The 19705-nt window shown below is 28.1% G+C and overlaps 2 protein-coding genes across 6 annotated transcripts; both read right to left on the bottom strand.

Moving 5' to 3' along the window:
• Positions 1-1897: 1897 nt before the first annotated feature.
• LOC120090096 (bifunctional bis(5'-adenosyl)-triphosphatase/adenylylsulfatase FHIT-like) lies at positions 1898-11564 on the bottom strand. Its single transcript, XM_039047587.2, has 5 exons — positions 11427-11564; positions 8674-8831; positions 6812-6958; positions 6115-6213; positions 1898-2215 (listed from the first exon to the last, which is right to left on the bottom strand). The coding sequence occupies exons 2-5, from the start codon at positions 8788-8790 to the stop codon at positions 2099-2101; spliced, it is 480 nt and encodes a 159-aa protein (XP_038903515.2). The 5' UTR covers positions 8791-8831; positions 11427-11564; the 3' UTR covers positions 1898-2098.
• A 1170-nt stretch (positions 11565-12734) lies between these two features.
• On the bottom strand, positions 12735-17531 carry LOC120090159 (cytochrome P450 87A3). Of its 5 annotated transcripts, none has more exons than XM_039047681.2 (10): positions 17229-17435; positions 15971-16029; positions 15565-15886; positions 15322-15471; positions 14327-14578; positions 14112-14201; positions 13952-14030; positions 13755-13861; positions 13507-13634; positions 12735-13269 (listed from the first exon to the last, which is right to left on the bottom strand). In XM_039047681.2, the coding sequence occupies exons 1-10, from the start codon at positions 17286-17288 to the stop codon at positions 13182-13184; spliced, it is 1335 nt and encodes a 444-aa protein (XP_038903609.1). In that variant the 5' UTR covers positions 17289-17435; the 3' UTR covers positions 12735-13181. The 5 variants fall into 5 exon arrangements, with proteins under 5 accessions (XP_038903609.1, XP_038903608.1, XP_038903607.1 ...); XM_039047680.2 differs by having other exon boundaries at positions 15971-16067; positions 17229-17414; XM_039047679.2 differs by having other exon boundaries at positions 15971-16105; positions 17229-17390.
• Positions 17532-19705: the final 2174 nt, after the last annotated feature.

A 19705-nucleotide genomic window follows, 5' to 3' on the forward strand; every position in this document is an offset into this window, starting at 1 on the left:
AGTAATAGACTCCATTACTAATAAACTCTTATCAGTGATAAACTCTATCATCAAAAGACTCCTGCCGAAGGTGAAGTCTATCACTGATAGACTCTATTTCTTTCCCCCTTCCAAGAATATTTCTTTACTATTATTCTACCCCATTATCCTAAGCATGCACTAATATTATTTTGAGATAAGCTAGCCCTTCTTACATACTTCTCATGCAAATTTAATTTTTACTAGATTCCAATATAAAAGATCATATAGGACTTTCAAAAATTGAAAAATAGAGGAAATTGAATTGTTTATCGATATAACATTTCAATGTTTTTGTTTTATTGTAGAATGTTGTTCGGAGATGAGCTGGGACAATTGTTGAAAATGCTGTGTTCGAGAAGTGTTCTAGATGTTGTTATCATTTTACTTCTTTTATGTATTTCATATATGAATGTTTATCAACTTCGTTTGGATATTGTAATTTTTTTACTTGTTATAAAATGTACTTCATTTTCGTTTATGTGAACCTTATTTGGTATAATATGTTTCACATGATTTCAAATCAAATTTCTAAAAATTACAAACGATATATTAAATTTTAATACTCCCCACGCATATAGGATCTCCCGACACACTCTAAAATGGCGTCGGGAGTTCCCCCTAACTCCCGACGCCGTTTTAGAGTGCTTCGGGAGATCCTCTCCCAACGAATTTCTCCTGACCAAACTCCCGAAGACCGTTTATGGATCTCCCGACGAATTTTTCACACTTTCCTGACGAAATATGACGTCGGGAGAAGCCAAAATTCCTGTAGTGCTAGGGATCGCAAGTGTTTTTTTTTTATTGATAATACAAGTACTATGCTAGTTGAATTATATTCTACCACCAAAAAGTGATTTTTAATGTTAATATAAAGGAAAGTACATTACACGAAAGTACATTACACCATCAACATAGACAAGTTTAATATGAATATCATTTTTTTTTAAATAATAACTCTCCATTTTAAGTTTAGAGTATTTCAGTCTTCCCTATTCTGAGTTTATTTTAGGCTTTTTATTTAGGGTAATGATTTGATATCAAATTAGGGCTTTGTTCGATAAAATTGGAGCATTTTCTATGTTTGACTGCCATAATTAGGCCTTCCCGCTTTGCACTCACTGACTTAAAAGTTGCATACTTGAACATTCAAGTAAGTTTGATTAAGTTTTCTTGTACAGTGCTCAACCGTTGGTAAAGAACTAACTCTCCTTACCTTATGGTCTTTAATCACAATGTAATGTTCTTTTAACTCTTCCTTTATAGTAATTTAGATGCAACAAAGTTTAGTGATTAGTGGAGTGTTCTTCAGAGGTGTTAGATCATTGGAATAACGGTTCGAGTTAACTAAAGTATTCGCCTTAGAGGCACCTCCTTAGCCATTAAATCAAGGCTTCACCCATTATGGACTGAGACGGACTCCTTAGCTCCGAACTCCTTTTGAGGCTCTATCACTATATAAATGATTTGCAACAATATTGCACATGCTCTTGTGGAACAAAATATAACTCGAAGATCATCCTCTTTGGGTCTCCGAGACCATCATTACAGATGTTTCTTGTTTTTGGTTTAGCTCTTTTTATTCTAAAATTAATAATAGAATACCGAGCAAAATTTTTTCATTCTAAAGATGTTAGAATGCATTTTGAATGAAAATATTCGTTGATATGTCTAAAAAAAACGTTTTGTACATTTTTAAGAATGAAAATATTCGTTGATATATCTACATATTTGTGAATTCAAAGATTCAAACCCTGGTGCATCAATTAAGATCAATCATATAATTAATATATCATATAAATATCTACGAAACTTTAAAAAATTATCAAATAATCACACAGATAAATTTAGATATATTAATTAGAAGTATTCCTCAACATAATTGAAAATAACTTTATTGATTTAAATAGTGTTATAATTTTTTTGATTTAAGAAATCTCCGTCGATATCAATATTTTATTGAACAGTCATCCATAATATATCCATAAATTTGATGTATCAATATTGACCCAACGTTAAACTCTTAGATATTTATTTTCAACCTCGAAGAAACTCGCAACCTAAACATAAACTATTGCAACTAGAAGAAAAGCTTTGTGTATTCATCTGCTTCTTGTTTCATCTCCTCAAAGCCTCTGTCCGGCCTCTTTTCATCCAAATCAATATGTTGATGTAATGCTCTATCATTTTCATTCACCTATACAATGCAAAAGGCTTAATTAAATTTCTTCAGTTTTTTTTTTTTTTCTAGCTATAGTAATAATTGATGAAAATGATATATTAAATAGTTTTAGCTCAAGAAGGTTGTAAGACTATAATTCTAATTTAATACATCCATTTCGTATGTTTGCTTTGTTTTATTTTTATTTTTACTTTTTTACAACTTTTCATGATATCTTAATTCTTGAATTTTGGGTAAATGTTTGTTTTAGTTTTTTAAAAATTAAGTTCAAAATCACCCAACTTCTACTTATGGTTGGTTTTCTTACTCTACTTGTTAAACATGTTCTTAGAAAAACTAAGCTTCGTGTGGTAACTATTTGGTAACAAATTCAAAAATTGGATTCTGATTTAAATAATTATAAAATTTGTTGTAGTTACTGACTAAATATTAGTTGACAATAAACTATTATTAATTTATTTTTAACATGTTTTATGTTAATTTTTTAGTATAATTATTATTTTGTAATATTATATAATTTATAATACATTGCATAATACATAGTTTACTTTTCAAAAAATGAATTGAGTTTATAACATGATTTACTATAGGTCTAAGTGATTTTATCCTTATTTTGTCATCACGTATCCGAAACGACGCAGAACGGCCATCATCCTTAAAAAGGGTTAATTTAAAAGAAAACAAAAAGGAGTCGCCACCAATCCCTTTTATGGTATGATTGGACACCGAATAAAATAAAAAAATTTAAATAAATTCAATAAAAATTATCTGCGAAAACTAGAGTTGGGATCTAGAGTCACTTATGTATGGGGAAGATGTTAGCATCCCACAACACCCATTTAAAAAACAATGGCCAAATTTTGAATATTGAAACAAAAATTATTTATTTTGAAGAAATACATTTGGGAAAAAAAATGTTTTAAAACAAATGTCTTATTTTACCCCTCATTACTCCAATATTTGAAATAATGATCTCATAAAATAAGTGGATTACAGTTGAAGAATTCTAGGAAATCGGATTCCAAAGATGTGATCCATCACCTTAAGAATTCTAGAAATCGAACTCCCAAATTTTTTAGATTTCATCATAGGATTTTTTTAGGAAAAAAACGCGGTCTTAAAGCAAACAAATTATTAGAAAACCTTTTGAAATAATATATTAATTTTTAAATGTTCAGAAACACCCAAAAAATGTAATCTAAAGCAAAATTTAAATAGCTTAAAAATAGTTTTAGAAAAGATTTGAAAAACTTAAGATAAATTTAAATTAGAAATCAAATAGAATTTAATATAAACATTACACAAGTAAAAACATAACTTAAAAAACATGATAGGAAATTGAGTAAACATAAAATAATATATTAAGATTTTAATAAAAATATATTGGAGATCGATCTCGAGCTCCTAAAGAATCGATTCTTCACCTCAAGAATTCTAGAAAATTGGACTCCCAAATTTCCTAGATTCCATCGTTGAAAATTTTAAAACAATGTCCTTGAAACAAATATTTAAGAAAAAAAATTAAAAATCATTTAATAAAACTCAAAAGGAGTTAATTTCAAATATTTGAAAATAAACCTAAAAGTGTTGAAAATGCTAAAGAAATTTTACTTAAAAAATAACATTAATTTAAATATGTAAAACTATATTGGCAAAATATACAATTTAACAATGAATTTAAAGTTAATAAACGAACGTACAATGATATTTAGAAAGATATTAAAATTTTAATAAAGCATATTGGAGGTCGATCTCGGACTTCCAAAGAATCGACTTTCTCACCTCAAGATTCTATAAAATCGGACTTCCAAATATTTCTAGAATCCATTGTCGGATTTTTTAAAAATAATAATTAAAAATATTAATAACTTTAAACAACTATTAGCAAAAATATATTAAATTGATCACAAAAAAGAAAAATATAATATTTAAATATGCATATAAAAAATAGAAAAATGCTAAAGAAGCAATAATCAATGCTATAATTAAAAAAAAATTATAATGTTAATTATAAACATAAAATAAAGATAAAATTATTTAGAGAATGAAGTTTAAGAATAAACTAATAAAGGGGAAAAAATAATAGATAAATAATTATAATATTGACCAAATTGAGTTTTTTTTTTTTTTTTTAACTATGTTATCTTCTTTCTCCCTTCTTCTCTCCCACTCTAAGCACTCTAATTGTTTTCATCTCTCTATTGTTTTGTTACTAAAAAAAACTTACAAGGAAAATAAAAGAAAAGTAACAACAAACAATGAGTAAAAAAGAAATAAACAACAAGATGTGAAGGAATATATATAAATAAATAAAAGAGAAACTCACAAGACAATAAACAAATAATTATAATAGAAAGAAAAATGGAGAAATAAGAACAAGAACAATAACCAAAACACTAAATTCTCTTGTTGTTTGAAGTATAGATCCTTCGGGCCAAAGCCCTACCAATGCATTTTCATCTAAGTTAGAGTTTTTCTTGTGTGTTGGATTCTTGACATTGTAGAGATTTTTTTTTGTGTGAAACTCTCCCTTGATATATGTAAGGATGGAGGCTCTAGAGTTTCTAAAGAAGAGGAGATTTGTGGTATAGTTGCTAGGTTTCTTTTAGGAAGAGAAAATGAGAATTTTGGGGTTATTGTGGATCGAGGCTCTCTAGGTTTCTAGAGAAGAAGGAGGGTTTTTTTTTTCTTTTTTTTTTTAAGAGAAAAGACAATGTTTGTATGAAATGGTGGCTTGGGTCTTTTAGGAGAAAATTTGGTATTTAAAACTCAAAAACTTTACTCCAAATGTTATTTTTTTATTAACTTTTATTTCAAATTTGAAATTTTGCCAAACTTGTCCTATCCTTAAAAAGGAAGGACAACTTTTGGACAACCAAAATCAATTTCAATTTTTTTTCACATTTTTATTATTATTATTATTATTATTATTATTTTATATTAACTAAATTGGTTACTTTAACTAAACTTATAAAATAAAAATTAAAAAGAGATTTAAAAAAGGCATAAAAATGTGGAAAATCATCCAATTAAAATTAACAAAATTAAGATAAATTAAATTAATAATTCAATTTATTTTAAATAAATTCGGACAAAAATATATGGCTACATATTTAATATAATAATGCACTTTAAAATTCAAAATTCAAAATCTGGATGGAAGAAAAACATAAAAATTTCATCTTTAGAATTTACACGGTTTGGGTCACAAAATCTTAAAACATTTTTTAGAAAAGAATCTAGGCTATCTATCAAACACATATTTATTAAACTCAGTAAATCTGAAAACATAGATCAGAATCTGTATTTTCTACCAAACATGCGGTTAGTAACTACTTTTGTTTAGAAAATAAAGAAACATAGAATATAATTTCGAAAACAAAAAGATTAAAAAAATTGACTAGTTATTTAAAGAAGTCTTAGTAAATTATTGGGAAAATATCAATTTATACCCCTAAACTTTGGGGGTGGGTTATATAAATTTAAACCCTAAACTAAGAATTGTATAACTTAAACTCTAAACTTTGGGAGTTGTATTAATTTTAACCCTAAACTTTGGGAGTTGTACCAATTTAAACCTCAAACTAATAATTGTATCAATTTAGACCCTGAAATTTCATAATTGTATCAACTTAAACTTTGAACTTTCATAAATATATCAAATTAAACCCTGAATTTTCATAAGTATATCTAAATAAAACATAATTGAGGATTTAAGTTGATATAACTATGAAAGTTTAGGGTTTATATTGATACACTTATAAAATTTCATTGATACAACCACTAAAGTTCAGAGTTTAAATCGATATAATTATAAATTTATGTTTAAATTGATATAACAACTAAGTTTAGGAGAATAAATGGATATTTTTCCTAACTTAAATTAACAATTAAACGAAGTAATAGGTCTTTACCGCATCGTAGATATCATCATTTCTCTTAAAATCACCCTCTTTTCTTGGGATAATATGGATGTGAACATGTGGTACAGTTTGCCCTGCTTCAGGCCCATCCTGATATTGAAATACAGATTTAATTAAGCCATGAGAGTATGAAGAAATATTCTAATTAGTATATACACTTTCTATCCAACATTTGATGCATGCATTATTAAATGATCTACTATCTTATTTTCCATTCTTAAATACTTCTTTTACGACAAACAATGAACTAAGGTGGAACAAAAAAAATTTCATATTCATTGTCTATTTTTTCGAGAGTATCTGCCTAAGTGTAAATAAGTAAGTCAGAGTTTTCTAGAAAAGCATGTACTAAGCGAGACACGAAGATTTCATTTTCTTTTTCTATTTTGATTTCGGGACAGCGATTATGTCCCCATCTCCATACTTGATACTCCAATAAATACAAACATGACATTTCCAAAAACCTAGGTGAACAAGTATACAAGTGTTTCTCATCAAAGTTTTCTCATAATTGAGTAATCTAATCGTTTTGTTTTGTTTTGTTTTCATAAAATAGTTTTAACGTTTGATAGAATTAAGATAAACCAAAAATACAAGTAATAATCATGAAACTCAAATATTATATATTAAAAAATGTAAATAACAAGAAATAAGAAACGAAAACGATGATATATGGAAGTGTTGTTACTTGAAGGTTGAAGGTGAGGGAAGAAGCTTTGTGGAATAGCTCCAATTTAGCACCAATTAGTTGAGCTGTGAGCCATAGATCGCATATCTCTTGAGGATTTAGATCCACAAAGCGCTTAACCTCCCGCTTTGGGATCACTAATACATGTATTTATTTGTCAAAGCCAAAACCACTTTTCATTTCTTTCATTTCCAACGTTAACAATAATAATAAAAGTTTTAAATACTATTTTAGCTCGTCTACTTCTCGTTTTAAACATCAATTTTATATTTTATTAACTTCTTACACCATGAACTCCACGATTAAACAACTCCCTTAATTTAATAATTTCACTCCTTGTCTTAAATGTCCTTTTAAGTATTGTTTTTACAACACATGGTTCGAGGTTAATAGTACAAGCACTATATCAGCTGAGCTATGCTCATTTTAGCCATTTTAAGTGTTAATATTTTGCAGCCAAGTTGTAGAGGAGATTTTGTTGACGTGATAATTTTAATTAACATAACAAAGTAAATCATTTAAAGTATTTCAACGTTCCCCTTGTCATTTTTGAAGGTTAAAAATTTTTTGGTTCTTTGAAAAAACACTTTTGGTCCCTAATTTTTCATTAGAATAATAATTTATTCCATGAATTTTGGTTTGTAAATGATTTAGTCAATATAAATTTAATTTTGTAACATTTGGTTCATGAACTTTAGTTTGTAATAACTTAGTCCTTGTACTTTCAGATTTGTAACGATTTAGTCTCTAATGTAAAAAAATCATCAAATTAGATGTCAATTATTATTATTTTATGATGGGGACTTTGTATTTTGTAAAAATAGTGAGTCTTTAATTAGTTTATTGGTTTATTATGCAAGAAATCTCATTAAAACATTAACACTAATTTCTATAATAGAGACTAAATCGTTACAAAAATTTAAAATATAAAGAACAAATTATTACATTAGTTCATGGATATTATTACAAAATTGAAAATATAAGAATTAGATAATTACAAACCAAAATTCAAGGACTAAATTGTTATTTCTATGAAAATTTAGATACCAAAAGTGATTTTCAACCTTTTTTAAATTACAACAAATAAAGAGTCCTTCCTTCTTCCCTCCATCTCAACAAATTAGTATAAAGAACTTAAAAATGAAACATTTTTCCACTTATTAAAATTTCCATGTCAACAAAATCTCAATTCGTGTTTAAATATCACATTATCTTATTATTAAGAATGTATAATTTGGTTTAACTTTCCAAGTGTTTAATTTTGAAAATAAGTTATTTTAAAAAAAAAATTAAAGTATTTGAAAACCACCGAAAATAGCTTTTGCACTTTCAAAAATTATTTTAAACAATTTTTATTAAAAGAATTTAAATAAAAATGATTTTTCTGAAAAACGTTTTTTTTTTTTCTTTTAGTCAATCCAAACGGCCCTAAATCAATTAAGCTTAATAAACTATTTTCAAAATCCTAGAGATCAATATAAAAGCTCAAAAGATCCTCAATGAACTTTGACCAAAAAGTATACTTACTTACTTATTTGTCCTTTCAATAGTACTGAATAAAAAGGTAACTCACCTAAAAAAATAAACTAGAAAATCATCTCAAACTCATTATTAATTTCCCCCCTAAAAATATGGCTAATAAAGAGAGAAAAAGGATATGACCTGCAAAGAAACAAGAATTTATAGTTTAGAACATTTAAGGGTGTGACACACTATATTATTTTAGACTAGAAATAATAGAATTTCAATAAATATGTTTAACTAATAATGACCAATCTTATGTTCTTAAATTTAAAAAAAAAAAAATAAAATAAAATTATACTGCCACATAAATTACAATATGGTTATAGAAATATAAGCATACCAGGACAAACAGGTCGAAGGTTGACCATAACATATGAAAGATTGGTGGTATAAAATATTAACTCTCGATGTATTTTGTGAGGCCCAAATGTATAATATTCTGAACTTGATGTCATCCTTTTTTATATTTTTAATGTTCAGAATTCTCTGTTGGTCTCTGCACTTTATACAAAAACGTCGTTATAATTCGTGATCTATAAGTTTATATCAACTAATTATTATTTTAAAAAAAACAACAACAAATGGAATTGAAACCCAATTCTTAGCTTACTAAATTTGTCATGTATTTCATCAAATAAATGAATAAAAGAGGTGTCTTTGTTGAGTTTTGATGGGTAATAGTCGTTGAACTTTGAAATAAAATACCATTTTTGGAGGCTGATATGCTGAGTATGCAAATAATGATAGAGACCAAAATAATTACCTTTTAAAAGTTATAGAACTAAATTAAACATTTAGAAAATTTATAGAATTAAAATGAGTTATTATTCAAAAGCTAGACAAAAGTGAACATTTTTTAAAGTTCATTGAAATAGACTAATCTTGAAGTTGTATTAATTTTCATCCTAAATTTTTTTAGTTAATCTAATTTGGCTAGATTTTGATAAATGTTGTACTATTTATCCTTTGTTCAACTTTTGCATGAAACAAGCCATCAAATTTAATATAAAAATCTCCACAAACTCACTAATTTCAATAAAAATCAAGTTTGGCACAAAATTAAGTTTGGTGAATGCACAAATTAATCATAGGATAATTGATAATTTTATCAAAACTTACATATTTTGGAGGAAAAAAAAAACAAAAGTTGAAAATTTTGTATCATGTTCATTTATTAGAATTCATTGAGGAGCCGATTGGTTTATGAGAATAAGAGGTGGAAATGGAAAATGATATTTTATCACCATGTTTGGTACAAGTTTTTAACTTTGGGAATTGAATATCTTATTTCAATGCATTTCGTATTCCTATCCATGAAGATTTTTCATAAGCACCCAAATAGATGTGTTTTCTTCATTTTCAATGGTTTTTTCTCCCTCTTATTTTTTATATTTTTATTTTATTTGGTTTTCTTCTTTTTTGATAGTGGTTAATATATTTAATTTTTATAAATATGTTTAAATTAAATTTATAATTGACATATATAATTAATTTTATTAATAATAATGTTAATATAATAATTTATTCTATTATTATGAATTAATATTAAAAATCATAATCTTTTTAAAAATATATGAATAATGTTTAAATCCCTTTTCATTGGTAATATATATTAACATCATAAATTATTAATTAATCTTTAAAAAATATTAAGTAATTAACTAATAATGAAATAAGTTAATCTTTTTCAATTAAGCAATCTTGTACACTTGTACTTCTAGTTTTAATCTATAATTATAGTTATTTTAAAAAAATTAAAAACATTGTTTGATGATTTAAAATTAATTAGTTTATATCAACTTCGTTTGTACATACATATGACTTATAATTGACATTAAACAATTAGTTCATTAACTCTTCAATTAACAAAACTACAAAAAAAAAAATAATAATAATTACTAATATTTTTTAAATATAAATCTGCAATATAAAAAATTTAATTGATAATAAATATATTAAATATGAGGGTGGGTGAGTAAATTTAGTTAAATTTTAAAGGCTTAAGATTTAATAATGTAATATAATAAAAATAAACTAACAAACGAAAATTAATTACTGAAATTAATTTTATACTTTATAATCGCATGAAAAAGTATACCACATCCTCAAACATACTATTCTCATTCTCATATATAATCAAATACAGTTATCTTTGATTACAGACATCTTATTTCCAAACATCTTATTCTCAGACATCTTTTATTCCCAACATCTACAAAACCTTAATCCAAAAGGACTCTTGAGTACATTTTTTGATACTTTTTTTCAATGTATTTCAAACAATACTTATTGATTATATTGTTTGAAGTGCAATTTAATGAAATTGAAAGTTTATGATAAAAGTTAATACAAAACTAAAGTTTAGAGGGTAAAAACTAATTTCTTTTTTCATAAAATAGATATTTAGATTTAAAGCAATAGAATTTTAACAAACAAAACAAGAAAGCCCAAATGAGTAAAAACCTAAAGTTGGACTAAGCTGAACATTATACTGGATTTTAGCAAGATATTAGAAGTGCAGTTGTCCCATATCGAAAAGGTTCAAAAAAATGATGGACTTCAAGCACTATAAAAGAAGTCTATGCCTTCAATTTCAAATCATCCTAGTTAAAAATACTTTAAATTTAGTTATGTTAACTCTAATTAAATTTTCATTTGTCTTCTTTCTGATTTGAGAGTAGGATTAAAGATTGTGAGTAGTATAAAAGTTTTAAAAGAGTGTTCTTATAACTAGATTGAGAGAGAATTATTCTTAGTGAGTTTTTGCACGTTAACTCAGTTTTATTGCTTTCTTTTAATTTTTATTTTTCTTATGTTTTTCTCTCTCACTAATCACAACCTAATATCCAATTCAGCTAAGAAACACAAAAAAAAAAAATCACATGAAGTTGAGATTTATTCAAACTTAAGTGACCAATAATGATTCATATAATTTGAAAAGTGGACAAAATGTGTAATTGTCCATTAAAATCCCAAGGAAATAGAATTGGAACAGAAAATTTCCCCACCATAATTGGCTGTACAATACAAAATTGACCTTAAAAATACATCAAAACCCCACAAAAATATAGCAATAAAAAAGTGAAATTACCTTTTTGCCTGCATAAGACTGGAGATGGATATGGAAAGATCAGAACAAAATGGCTAGAGAGAAAGGAGATGGAAGGAAGGAAGAAGCGAAGACCTTTGAAAGTCGTTTTAGCTGTGGAAGGGCAAAATGAGATATTATTTATAATGTATTGTCCATAAAAAAAATTGGTGGAAAAGTCCTAGTGGGTGTAGAAATTGTATCCAAAAAAATCCATCCATTGGATTAGTTGATTGGTTTAATGTCTATGGGTCATGTTTTTGGAATATTGTACCACTGATCTAATTTTCGATTCAAAATGGAATTTGTCCCACTTTTTTAAATTTTAATTTTTTGACATTATGTGTCGTCATCAACATGAAATTAACGAAGTGACGTATTGTGCATATGTTCGGGGCTCTCGATTCTCGCTCCTCACTCTTGCTACTATACATTTTTACTAAGATCGATAATGACGAGAAATAAGAGCGAATACCAAGACCAAGATGACCACGTGTTTATTAAAGGGCAATGTGGTAATTTTGACTTTGATGGTGAGGTCAACAAAACAACATATAATCTTAGTTTTAAAATGTAGAGCATATTTCATTCTGAACCTAAATTTTAAGTCGATTATATAATTAACCCCGAAATTCTTCTTTCAAATAAGCGTTTGGATTAGCTTGTAGACATCTCAATTACTTTGATAAGAAAAGACAACTATCTCACAAAATTATAGAGTCCACGATATTTAATTAAAAAAAAAGATTATAGAGTCCATGATATTTAATTAAAAAATTAAAAGTTATTTTCTAATTATCACATTAAAAAAAAATAGAATGAGTGGACTAATAATAAGTGTATAACAATGTTTTTTAAAAATTGCAAATATAGAAAAATTTATATGTGATAGATTCCTACAAAGAGATAGTAATTTTGTTATATTTACATATTATTTTACATTGTGATATATATGTTGGAACTATCCCTACAAAATCTTTTTTATATATAAATTTTTTTAAAAAATAATAATAATCAAATGCAAAGGTCCAATAACAAAAACCAATCCAGTTCCTCCAAACTTCAGTCCAATAAGCCATATCTAAGAGTTAGAGCATTGATTAGGTTGGATCGATTAAATTTTGTAATATGGTTAAACTAGCCTCCTTTTTTTTTTTTTTTTTGAAGAATTTTGTAAGGAAAGTCATCACTATCCTCAGAAATTTATGGAATCAGAAATCAATTCAATATAAAGGTATGTTATCTCTAGGCTTAAGTTATTGATAATTTTGAGATATATTTCTGAGCTTTCATAAATATTTGGAAAAGGGCTGCACAAAATTTCACATTTTGTATTAGTGGTGTTTCGACACCAAAGAGTCAAAGATAAATCTTCGATCATTACACAAAATGGAAGTAAATTTCACATTATAACAAGGGATACAATATGAAGCTTGTAGTTATGGATGGGTTTCATTTTCTTTCCCCTTCTATGACTGTACTATCAAGGACAGAGACCAAAAATATATATATATATATATGATAAGACTGACTATGATACTTTGTGAAGATTATAGACTGGGGTATTTTGTTTGTGGAACCACCACATTTCACAGCTTCTTCGGTTTTGACATCTTTACTTGACAGTTTTCCTTTGTTTGGATCTAAAACATAGGTTTGATTTATATATAGCCATGAAACTCTCACAAAAATGACGTTCAATCCATTCATTCAAATGACTTGCTACTTCTGTTTATCTTACTTTTGAAGGCTTTTTCATTATTTCTCCATTATCTGAACGTGAAAGCCATCGGGAAACTGTAAGCCGGGAGTTCGAATGATGTTGCCCCCTTTGATTGCTTTGAACCTGACAATAACAAATGTAAAACATTAGTTCTCTGCCTCAAGGAAGGAGGAAAGTAGATGCCTCTAGTTTGTCTTAGATTCAAAAGTTCAAAACGTTGTGTTAATTATCATTCCAATTTTATCAGATGTCAATGAAGGGCCCAAAAAGTTGTATTACGAAAATTAAGATTTCCATATATAAAAAGTTCGTCCTTGTGAAAAACCTTTGCCTCCTCACCCTCTCTCTTTTGCAACTTACCTGTACTTTGTAACTATGCAATGGAGAAACACAGCCATTTGCACTTTGGTAAAATCTGTACCAACACAGAACCTCATGCCACCACCAAAAGCCATGAAATGTTTAGAGGCTCCATTCAGTTCAGATTTCTGGCAAAAGAAAAGTTTCAATAATTGTGATCCCAAATATTAGATGTACTGCAAGTACTCACAAAGTAACTAGTTCAGACAACAAAGAACAGGAGGACTAAAGATGTATCCTCAACATACCTCCCATCGCCACGGGTTAAAAGCAAGGGGATCAACATACTTTTCTGGATTTAAGTGCACGGCTGGAGGGCAGACCATAACAGCCCAACCAGATGGAATGGTATATCCTGCTCGAATAAAAGTGCATATATTTTTAGTCAGCATTTCGGATGTTCTTTTACAGAAAAAAATCTAACAGCTCAAATACTACTGCATACCCTTAAACTGGATATCTTTCAGTGCTTTTCGAAAGATTCCTGGAACTATATTTGCCAGTCTCACAGTTTCATTGATAAACTGAAATTTGAAGAGGCTTGTTTGTGAGAAACACGGGCATAAAAGAGAGAAAATAGTGAATATATGATTAATTCAAGTAACCTGAAATGTGAATGTCATGGATTTGTATTCCCCCCATGTAAGCCCAGAATCTGAATTTTCCCTTCTCTTCAATATTCCCTCATGTTCAGCCTGATAAAGATGCAAATACTAGTCAGAACAGGGTGGATTTTAACAAGGTTCTGGAAAGCAAGAAGATTTTATTATGGAAACAGAAACAAAAGAGAAAAAAAAAACGAAAAGAACATTGAACGCACCGTCAGCTCCTCCAGAACATGAGGATTGTTGAGGAGAAATTTGATGGCTGCTGTAATAGCAAGTGAAGTAGTTTCAAAGCTTGCAAAAAGTAGTACAAACATAAGGTCCAAAGCAATTTCCTCAGTTAGAAGAGTTCCATCTTTCTCCAGTTCTTCTAGAACAAAATCGAAAAAATCTATTTGTTGTTTCCTTGGATTTGCCCGCCTTTCTTGTAACATGTTCTTCAGCATTCTCATTGCCCTTTTCCTGCCCTGTTAATTCATTTCCAAGTGAAAGATCAATTTTATAAGAGATTAGTTTGAAGACAGATCATATCAGTTGTAACTTGTGAAAGTTTTGTGTTAGTAGTAGGTTTGCAGGAAACAAATTGAAGTCATATTGATATTAAAACATAACAAATGTCAGGCAAATAGTACAAATAAATAAATAAATAAATTATAAGAAGAAACGACATTTTCAAAGATATCAGAAAGATATATTCAAACTAATAATTAGATATCAATTGTGTTTTTAAGAAAAATAAGCTTCTAATCAAATAATTGGGTACATTGTAAACTACATGTTCATTAAAATAGCCATATTTCATTAAAAAAAATGTCATTTTTTAAATGTAGCTTTTGATATCAAATTTTGTAGATCAGAAATATATCATGAAACAAAGAAATTATTACTAAACAAGCTTAGTGAACAAGTCTAAAACAGAACTCCAAAGTTAACCTTGCAGTTTTAAATTAAATCTTGGCTATTGAAGCTATCCATAATATTTGAAAAATATTGTACGAAAGAACGAAATAATAATTAAACAAGCTTAATTTTGAACTGGGAACAGATTGTTTCTTGAACGAGTCTGAGAAAGAACTCCAAAGTTCATCTGGCAGTTTAAAATTAGTTTTTGGATATTGAAGTTATCCATCAGAGCAGCCCAATTCCCAAGGCATAAATGAATACAGAGGAAGTGCACATCATCAGAATTACTGCAGCATATTTGAATTACCTGTAAGCATTTGTTATAAGCAGTTCCGGGAACATTTAGAGGGAAGGAGATCAAGCCCTGTATGAATGCAACAAAGTTCTCTCTCAAATTCTCTGAAGAATTTTCGGAATCATAACTAATCAGCTTCTTTGCAGTCAGATCAAAAATCATCTGCATGGACAAAAAACTCAGTATCAGACATGGAAAATGGACAGATTCTCTAAATATGTCATCGTTCACAAGAATGTCTTAATATGTAATTACACTTGCAGTGTTATCCTTCAATTCAACTGAGTTATGAGATGACCATTGTCTCAATCTTCTGGTTGCTACAGCCTCAACTTCAGGTATCATCTTTCTCAGACTTTCAGGGCCAAAAAGATGAAGAACCATGTTCTTTAGATATTTATACATGAAGCCGTGCAATGAACCAACATTTTGTCTTCCAAATATCTCTGTGAAGGTATCAGGATACCAGCTCTGGAACAATTGTCCCTCTTGCTGAAATATAAAGTAATTCAAGTCGGGGTCCGTTGAGACAATCAGCGGTCTTCCCACCAAACTTGTTCTGAATATAGGTCCATACCTGAAACGATAAAATGCTTTCCATCAAAACTTAGAAGAGAAAGAAAAAGAAGATGAAGGAACATAACAAACTCTCAGTAAGTACCTATCCATTCTTTTTCTAATGAAAGGAGGAATGTCAGAGGAAGTATTGGGAGCAAAGAACTGCAAGGTTTCACCAAGTAGGGGCAAACCCATTGAACCTGGTGGAAGTTTTCCATTACATTTGGGATTTCTCCAACTATAAAGCCAGTGTGTAAAACTTAAAACAACAATAGCTCCAATCAAAAGAAGCCACATTTTGGTTATAAATAGGAACAGAGAAGTTCCAAAGAAGTAATATATATATGATTGGTGCACACTGAAATGGAAATATTGTCAGAATGAGGAAGAGGGTAAGTAGTGCTTGGATGTGGGGAAGAGAATAATCAGAAAGCAGAAGAAAATGCTGGCATGTATCTTCCTTTGGGTAACATCTGAGTGAGATCTTATCATCTTATATAGGCTTATTGGACATTACAACTAGTTAAGATACTAATTTCATTCTTGTCCTCTTCCTTCTCTCTCTCTCTCTCTGGACCTATTATTTAATGGATAATTGAATTCTAAAATATGGTTTACAGGTAGTTAGGGATTGAATAAAATAAGGGTTTAGTGTTCTGTCTAAAGACCACAACTCCCTATCATTTGTCAACCCCATATTTTAGATCTCGTGTGAAACTTACAGGATGCTTCCCCCATTCTCCTCTTACCCTTTGTAAGATAATAGCTAATCTTAAGCCTCCATTTTCAAACCAAAAAAAGAAGAAGCACGAGGCAGAATAATGGCTTATTTTAAGGAGGTTTTGCGTAAACAGAAGGGGTTTTCTTCATATAATTTTTTTTCCTTTAATTAAAAGGGCTTGTTTCTCTGTAAAGTTCCAAAGTATCTGTAACACTAAATCACCAATGCAAAACCAATCTTTCTCTAGATCATTAAAGGGCTAAAAAGAACATCAGATTTTTCTTTCCAATAGTTTTCACACCAAACTCAGGAAAAAATATTCCTCAATATCTATGTTAAATACCAGAGTATCTAAACACCTAAGATTTGATCACCATAAACAAACCCAACATGGTGTTATTTTACAAAAAAATTGTCCAATTTTCTCTTCCTAGATCTTCCCTTTTAGATGTAACCACCACCCAATATTCCTCATATCAGACTCAATCTTGTTGCTTACATCAATTAAAGATATGGATGAATAACATTTGAACAGTAAATCAGAAGTCCTAGATTATGCACACCAAGTGTTTGTAAAAATGTTTCTTCCATATTTGCATAGGTAAAGTAGGTAAAAGGTAGAGAAACTGATTAAACCCACCTTCTTCCAGACATGGAGCTCCGTCCCAGAAAGCCATTGAGCCACAAACTCAAACTCCATTATCAATGCTACAAGTTAGATCGATAGGTTACTGTTCGGCTTGCGAACACAATAATTGAGAGTTTTTAGCCCTCTTAATTCGATAATGTGCCTCAGAAACTGGGGTTCGTTGAAGAATTGCCCTGTATGGAAACTGGAAAGCTCAGGGCTCGATTGTTTCTTACAAGCTCTTCTTCTATTCAACTTTTTTGTTTCTAGTTTTTGAAACATTTTTCTTTGTAACTATTTCGTGTTGTGTTATTTGTTTTCCAAAAATGTGTTTGTGTTTCTCTTATTTGCTTTACATTTTCAACTTTGTTATGAAAAATAGTGAAAATCTTGGTCATTTTTAAATAATAATAATAATAAATTAAGGTCCCGTCTGATGATAATTTTATTTATGTTTTAAAATGATGTGTTTGATGATAATTTTATTTATGGTGCACCAAATAAATTTATGCTTGTAATTTTGAAAGTTTGAAAACCAAATAAACATTGAATTGAGTAAGCTTGTAATTTATGTCTCTTTTGATAACAATTTTGTTTTTAGTTTTTTGTTTTTGAAATTTATGCTTATTCCTTCATTATTTCTTTAGTATGATTTACATATTTTTTACAAATATATTTGAATTTATTCGAAGTCGAAATTTTAGATATAAATAAATAAAAGGTAAATTACAAAAACCACCTCTAAAGTATGGTGATAGTTATAATCATACTCTTAAACTTAATTGTAAAAATTGAACAATCAAACTTATATATGTATTAAATTTTGACTACCAAACTTACAAAATTGTAGAAATTATAAAAATCGTACAAGTTTGAGGGTTCAATTTTTATTATCTGGGAGTCCAATTTCTACCATTATTTTAAGTTCGAATGTCCAATTTTAACACTTGTATAAATTTAGATGCTCAATTTTTACGATTGAAAGTTTCATAGTGTAATTACAACTACCACCAATACTTCAACGATGATTTTTATAATTTGAATTTATAATAATAAATAGGTATAATTATCAAAGTTTATAGACTAAAATTATAGTTTATTCAAATAATTATCCAAAGAAAAATAATACTCATACTCAAATAGATCTCACGTTAGTCCAATTGATGTGTCACATCAATAATTAAGTTACAATATTTAACGACTTCTTAAAATCAAAATAAAATAATAAACTACACAAACTTTGTTAGATAAAAAATAATAATAAGGATGTTTTGAAGTGAAAAAGTTAAAAAGGTTTAAAATTCGAATTCTTCCCCAAAATATTAGACTAGAGAATAGAAATTAATTTAAAAAAATAGAGTTTAACTTGCATCAAATATGAACTATCAATTTCAAGATCAATAGTTGGATTCTTCATTCACACATTTATAAAAAAAAAAATATAAAAAAAATTAAGAAAAAAAAATCAAAAGGTACAAAATAGATGGTTAATTTGAAAAAAGAAAACAAAACCCTCAAAATTTATGGACATTTATTATTTAACCAACTAATAATGTTAAAAAAAAACAAAGACAAAAAAGAAAACTCACCGATACATATTTGTAGGGTTTTCTTGGTATAACAAACTAATAATAAAGAAAATAATTTTTCCTTTTTTGAAAAGAGAATAATATAATTAATTAGCATTTACTATTTTTAATTAAATTTTGTTTTTATTTATGCATATATATTTTTTAATTTAACAATGTGTAGAGGGGAGTGAAAATTTGAATCTCTCACCTTTTTTGTCGATAGTATATGTCTTAACCTTTTGATTTATGATCATATTGTCTATTTAATTGTTAATTCATTAGTTTGTCAATACATCATGATTATTATAATCGTCATATTGGTATTATATCGTAAGTTAAGCATTATAATAATAAAACTTAGAATGTAAATTAAACCCTTATAAATTCAATAACAAGATATACAGTTCTTATTTTAAAAAGTAGAAAGAAACTCATCAACACCTAAATTACCAGTAAAGTATGTTTGGGTGTTCAACTTAGGTTTTTTTTTTCAAAAATATTGAATTGCAGGAAAAAAAGAGGACCTCGTAATTTAAGGTAAAGACACAATATTACAACCAACAAAATAAGAAGATGATTAAAAAAGAAAGAAAGAAAAATGAAACTCACTAAAAAGATACAAAAAAAGCAATTCAGTGATACAAATCCTAAGGGGAAGAATTAACATGAATTCACACAATAGAGGTGACGAGGCATGTAAAATAATAGATGAACACATTACACTAAACAACCTAATAAATCACTTGGGAAGCCTACAAGAGCGGCACTGTGGCCATGGAAGCTACCCTCCCATCAAATATGATAGATAAGCATCACATTATGCCACTTGCTATATTTTTTCAATGCAAACAATGGTTTGTATTAAAATGACAGACTCAGTTAAATTCTGAGTCCCATTAGATAATCAAATATTGATTT

Source organism: Benincasa hispida, chromosome 11 (assembly GCF_027475165.1).
Source record: "Benincasa hispida cultivar pf3 chromosome 11, pf3_genome.v1.1, whole genome shotgun sequence".
Taxonomy (NCBI): Eukaryota; Viridiplantae; Streptophyta; class Magnoliopsida; order Cucurbitales; family Cucurbitaceae; genus Benincasa; species Benincasa hispida.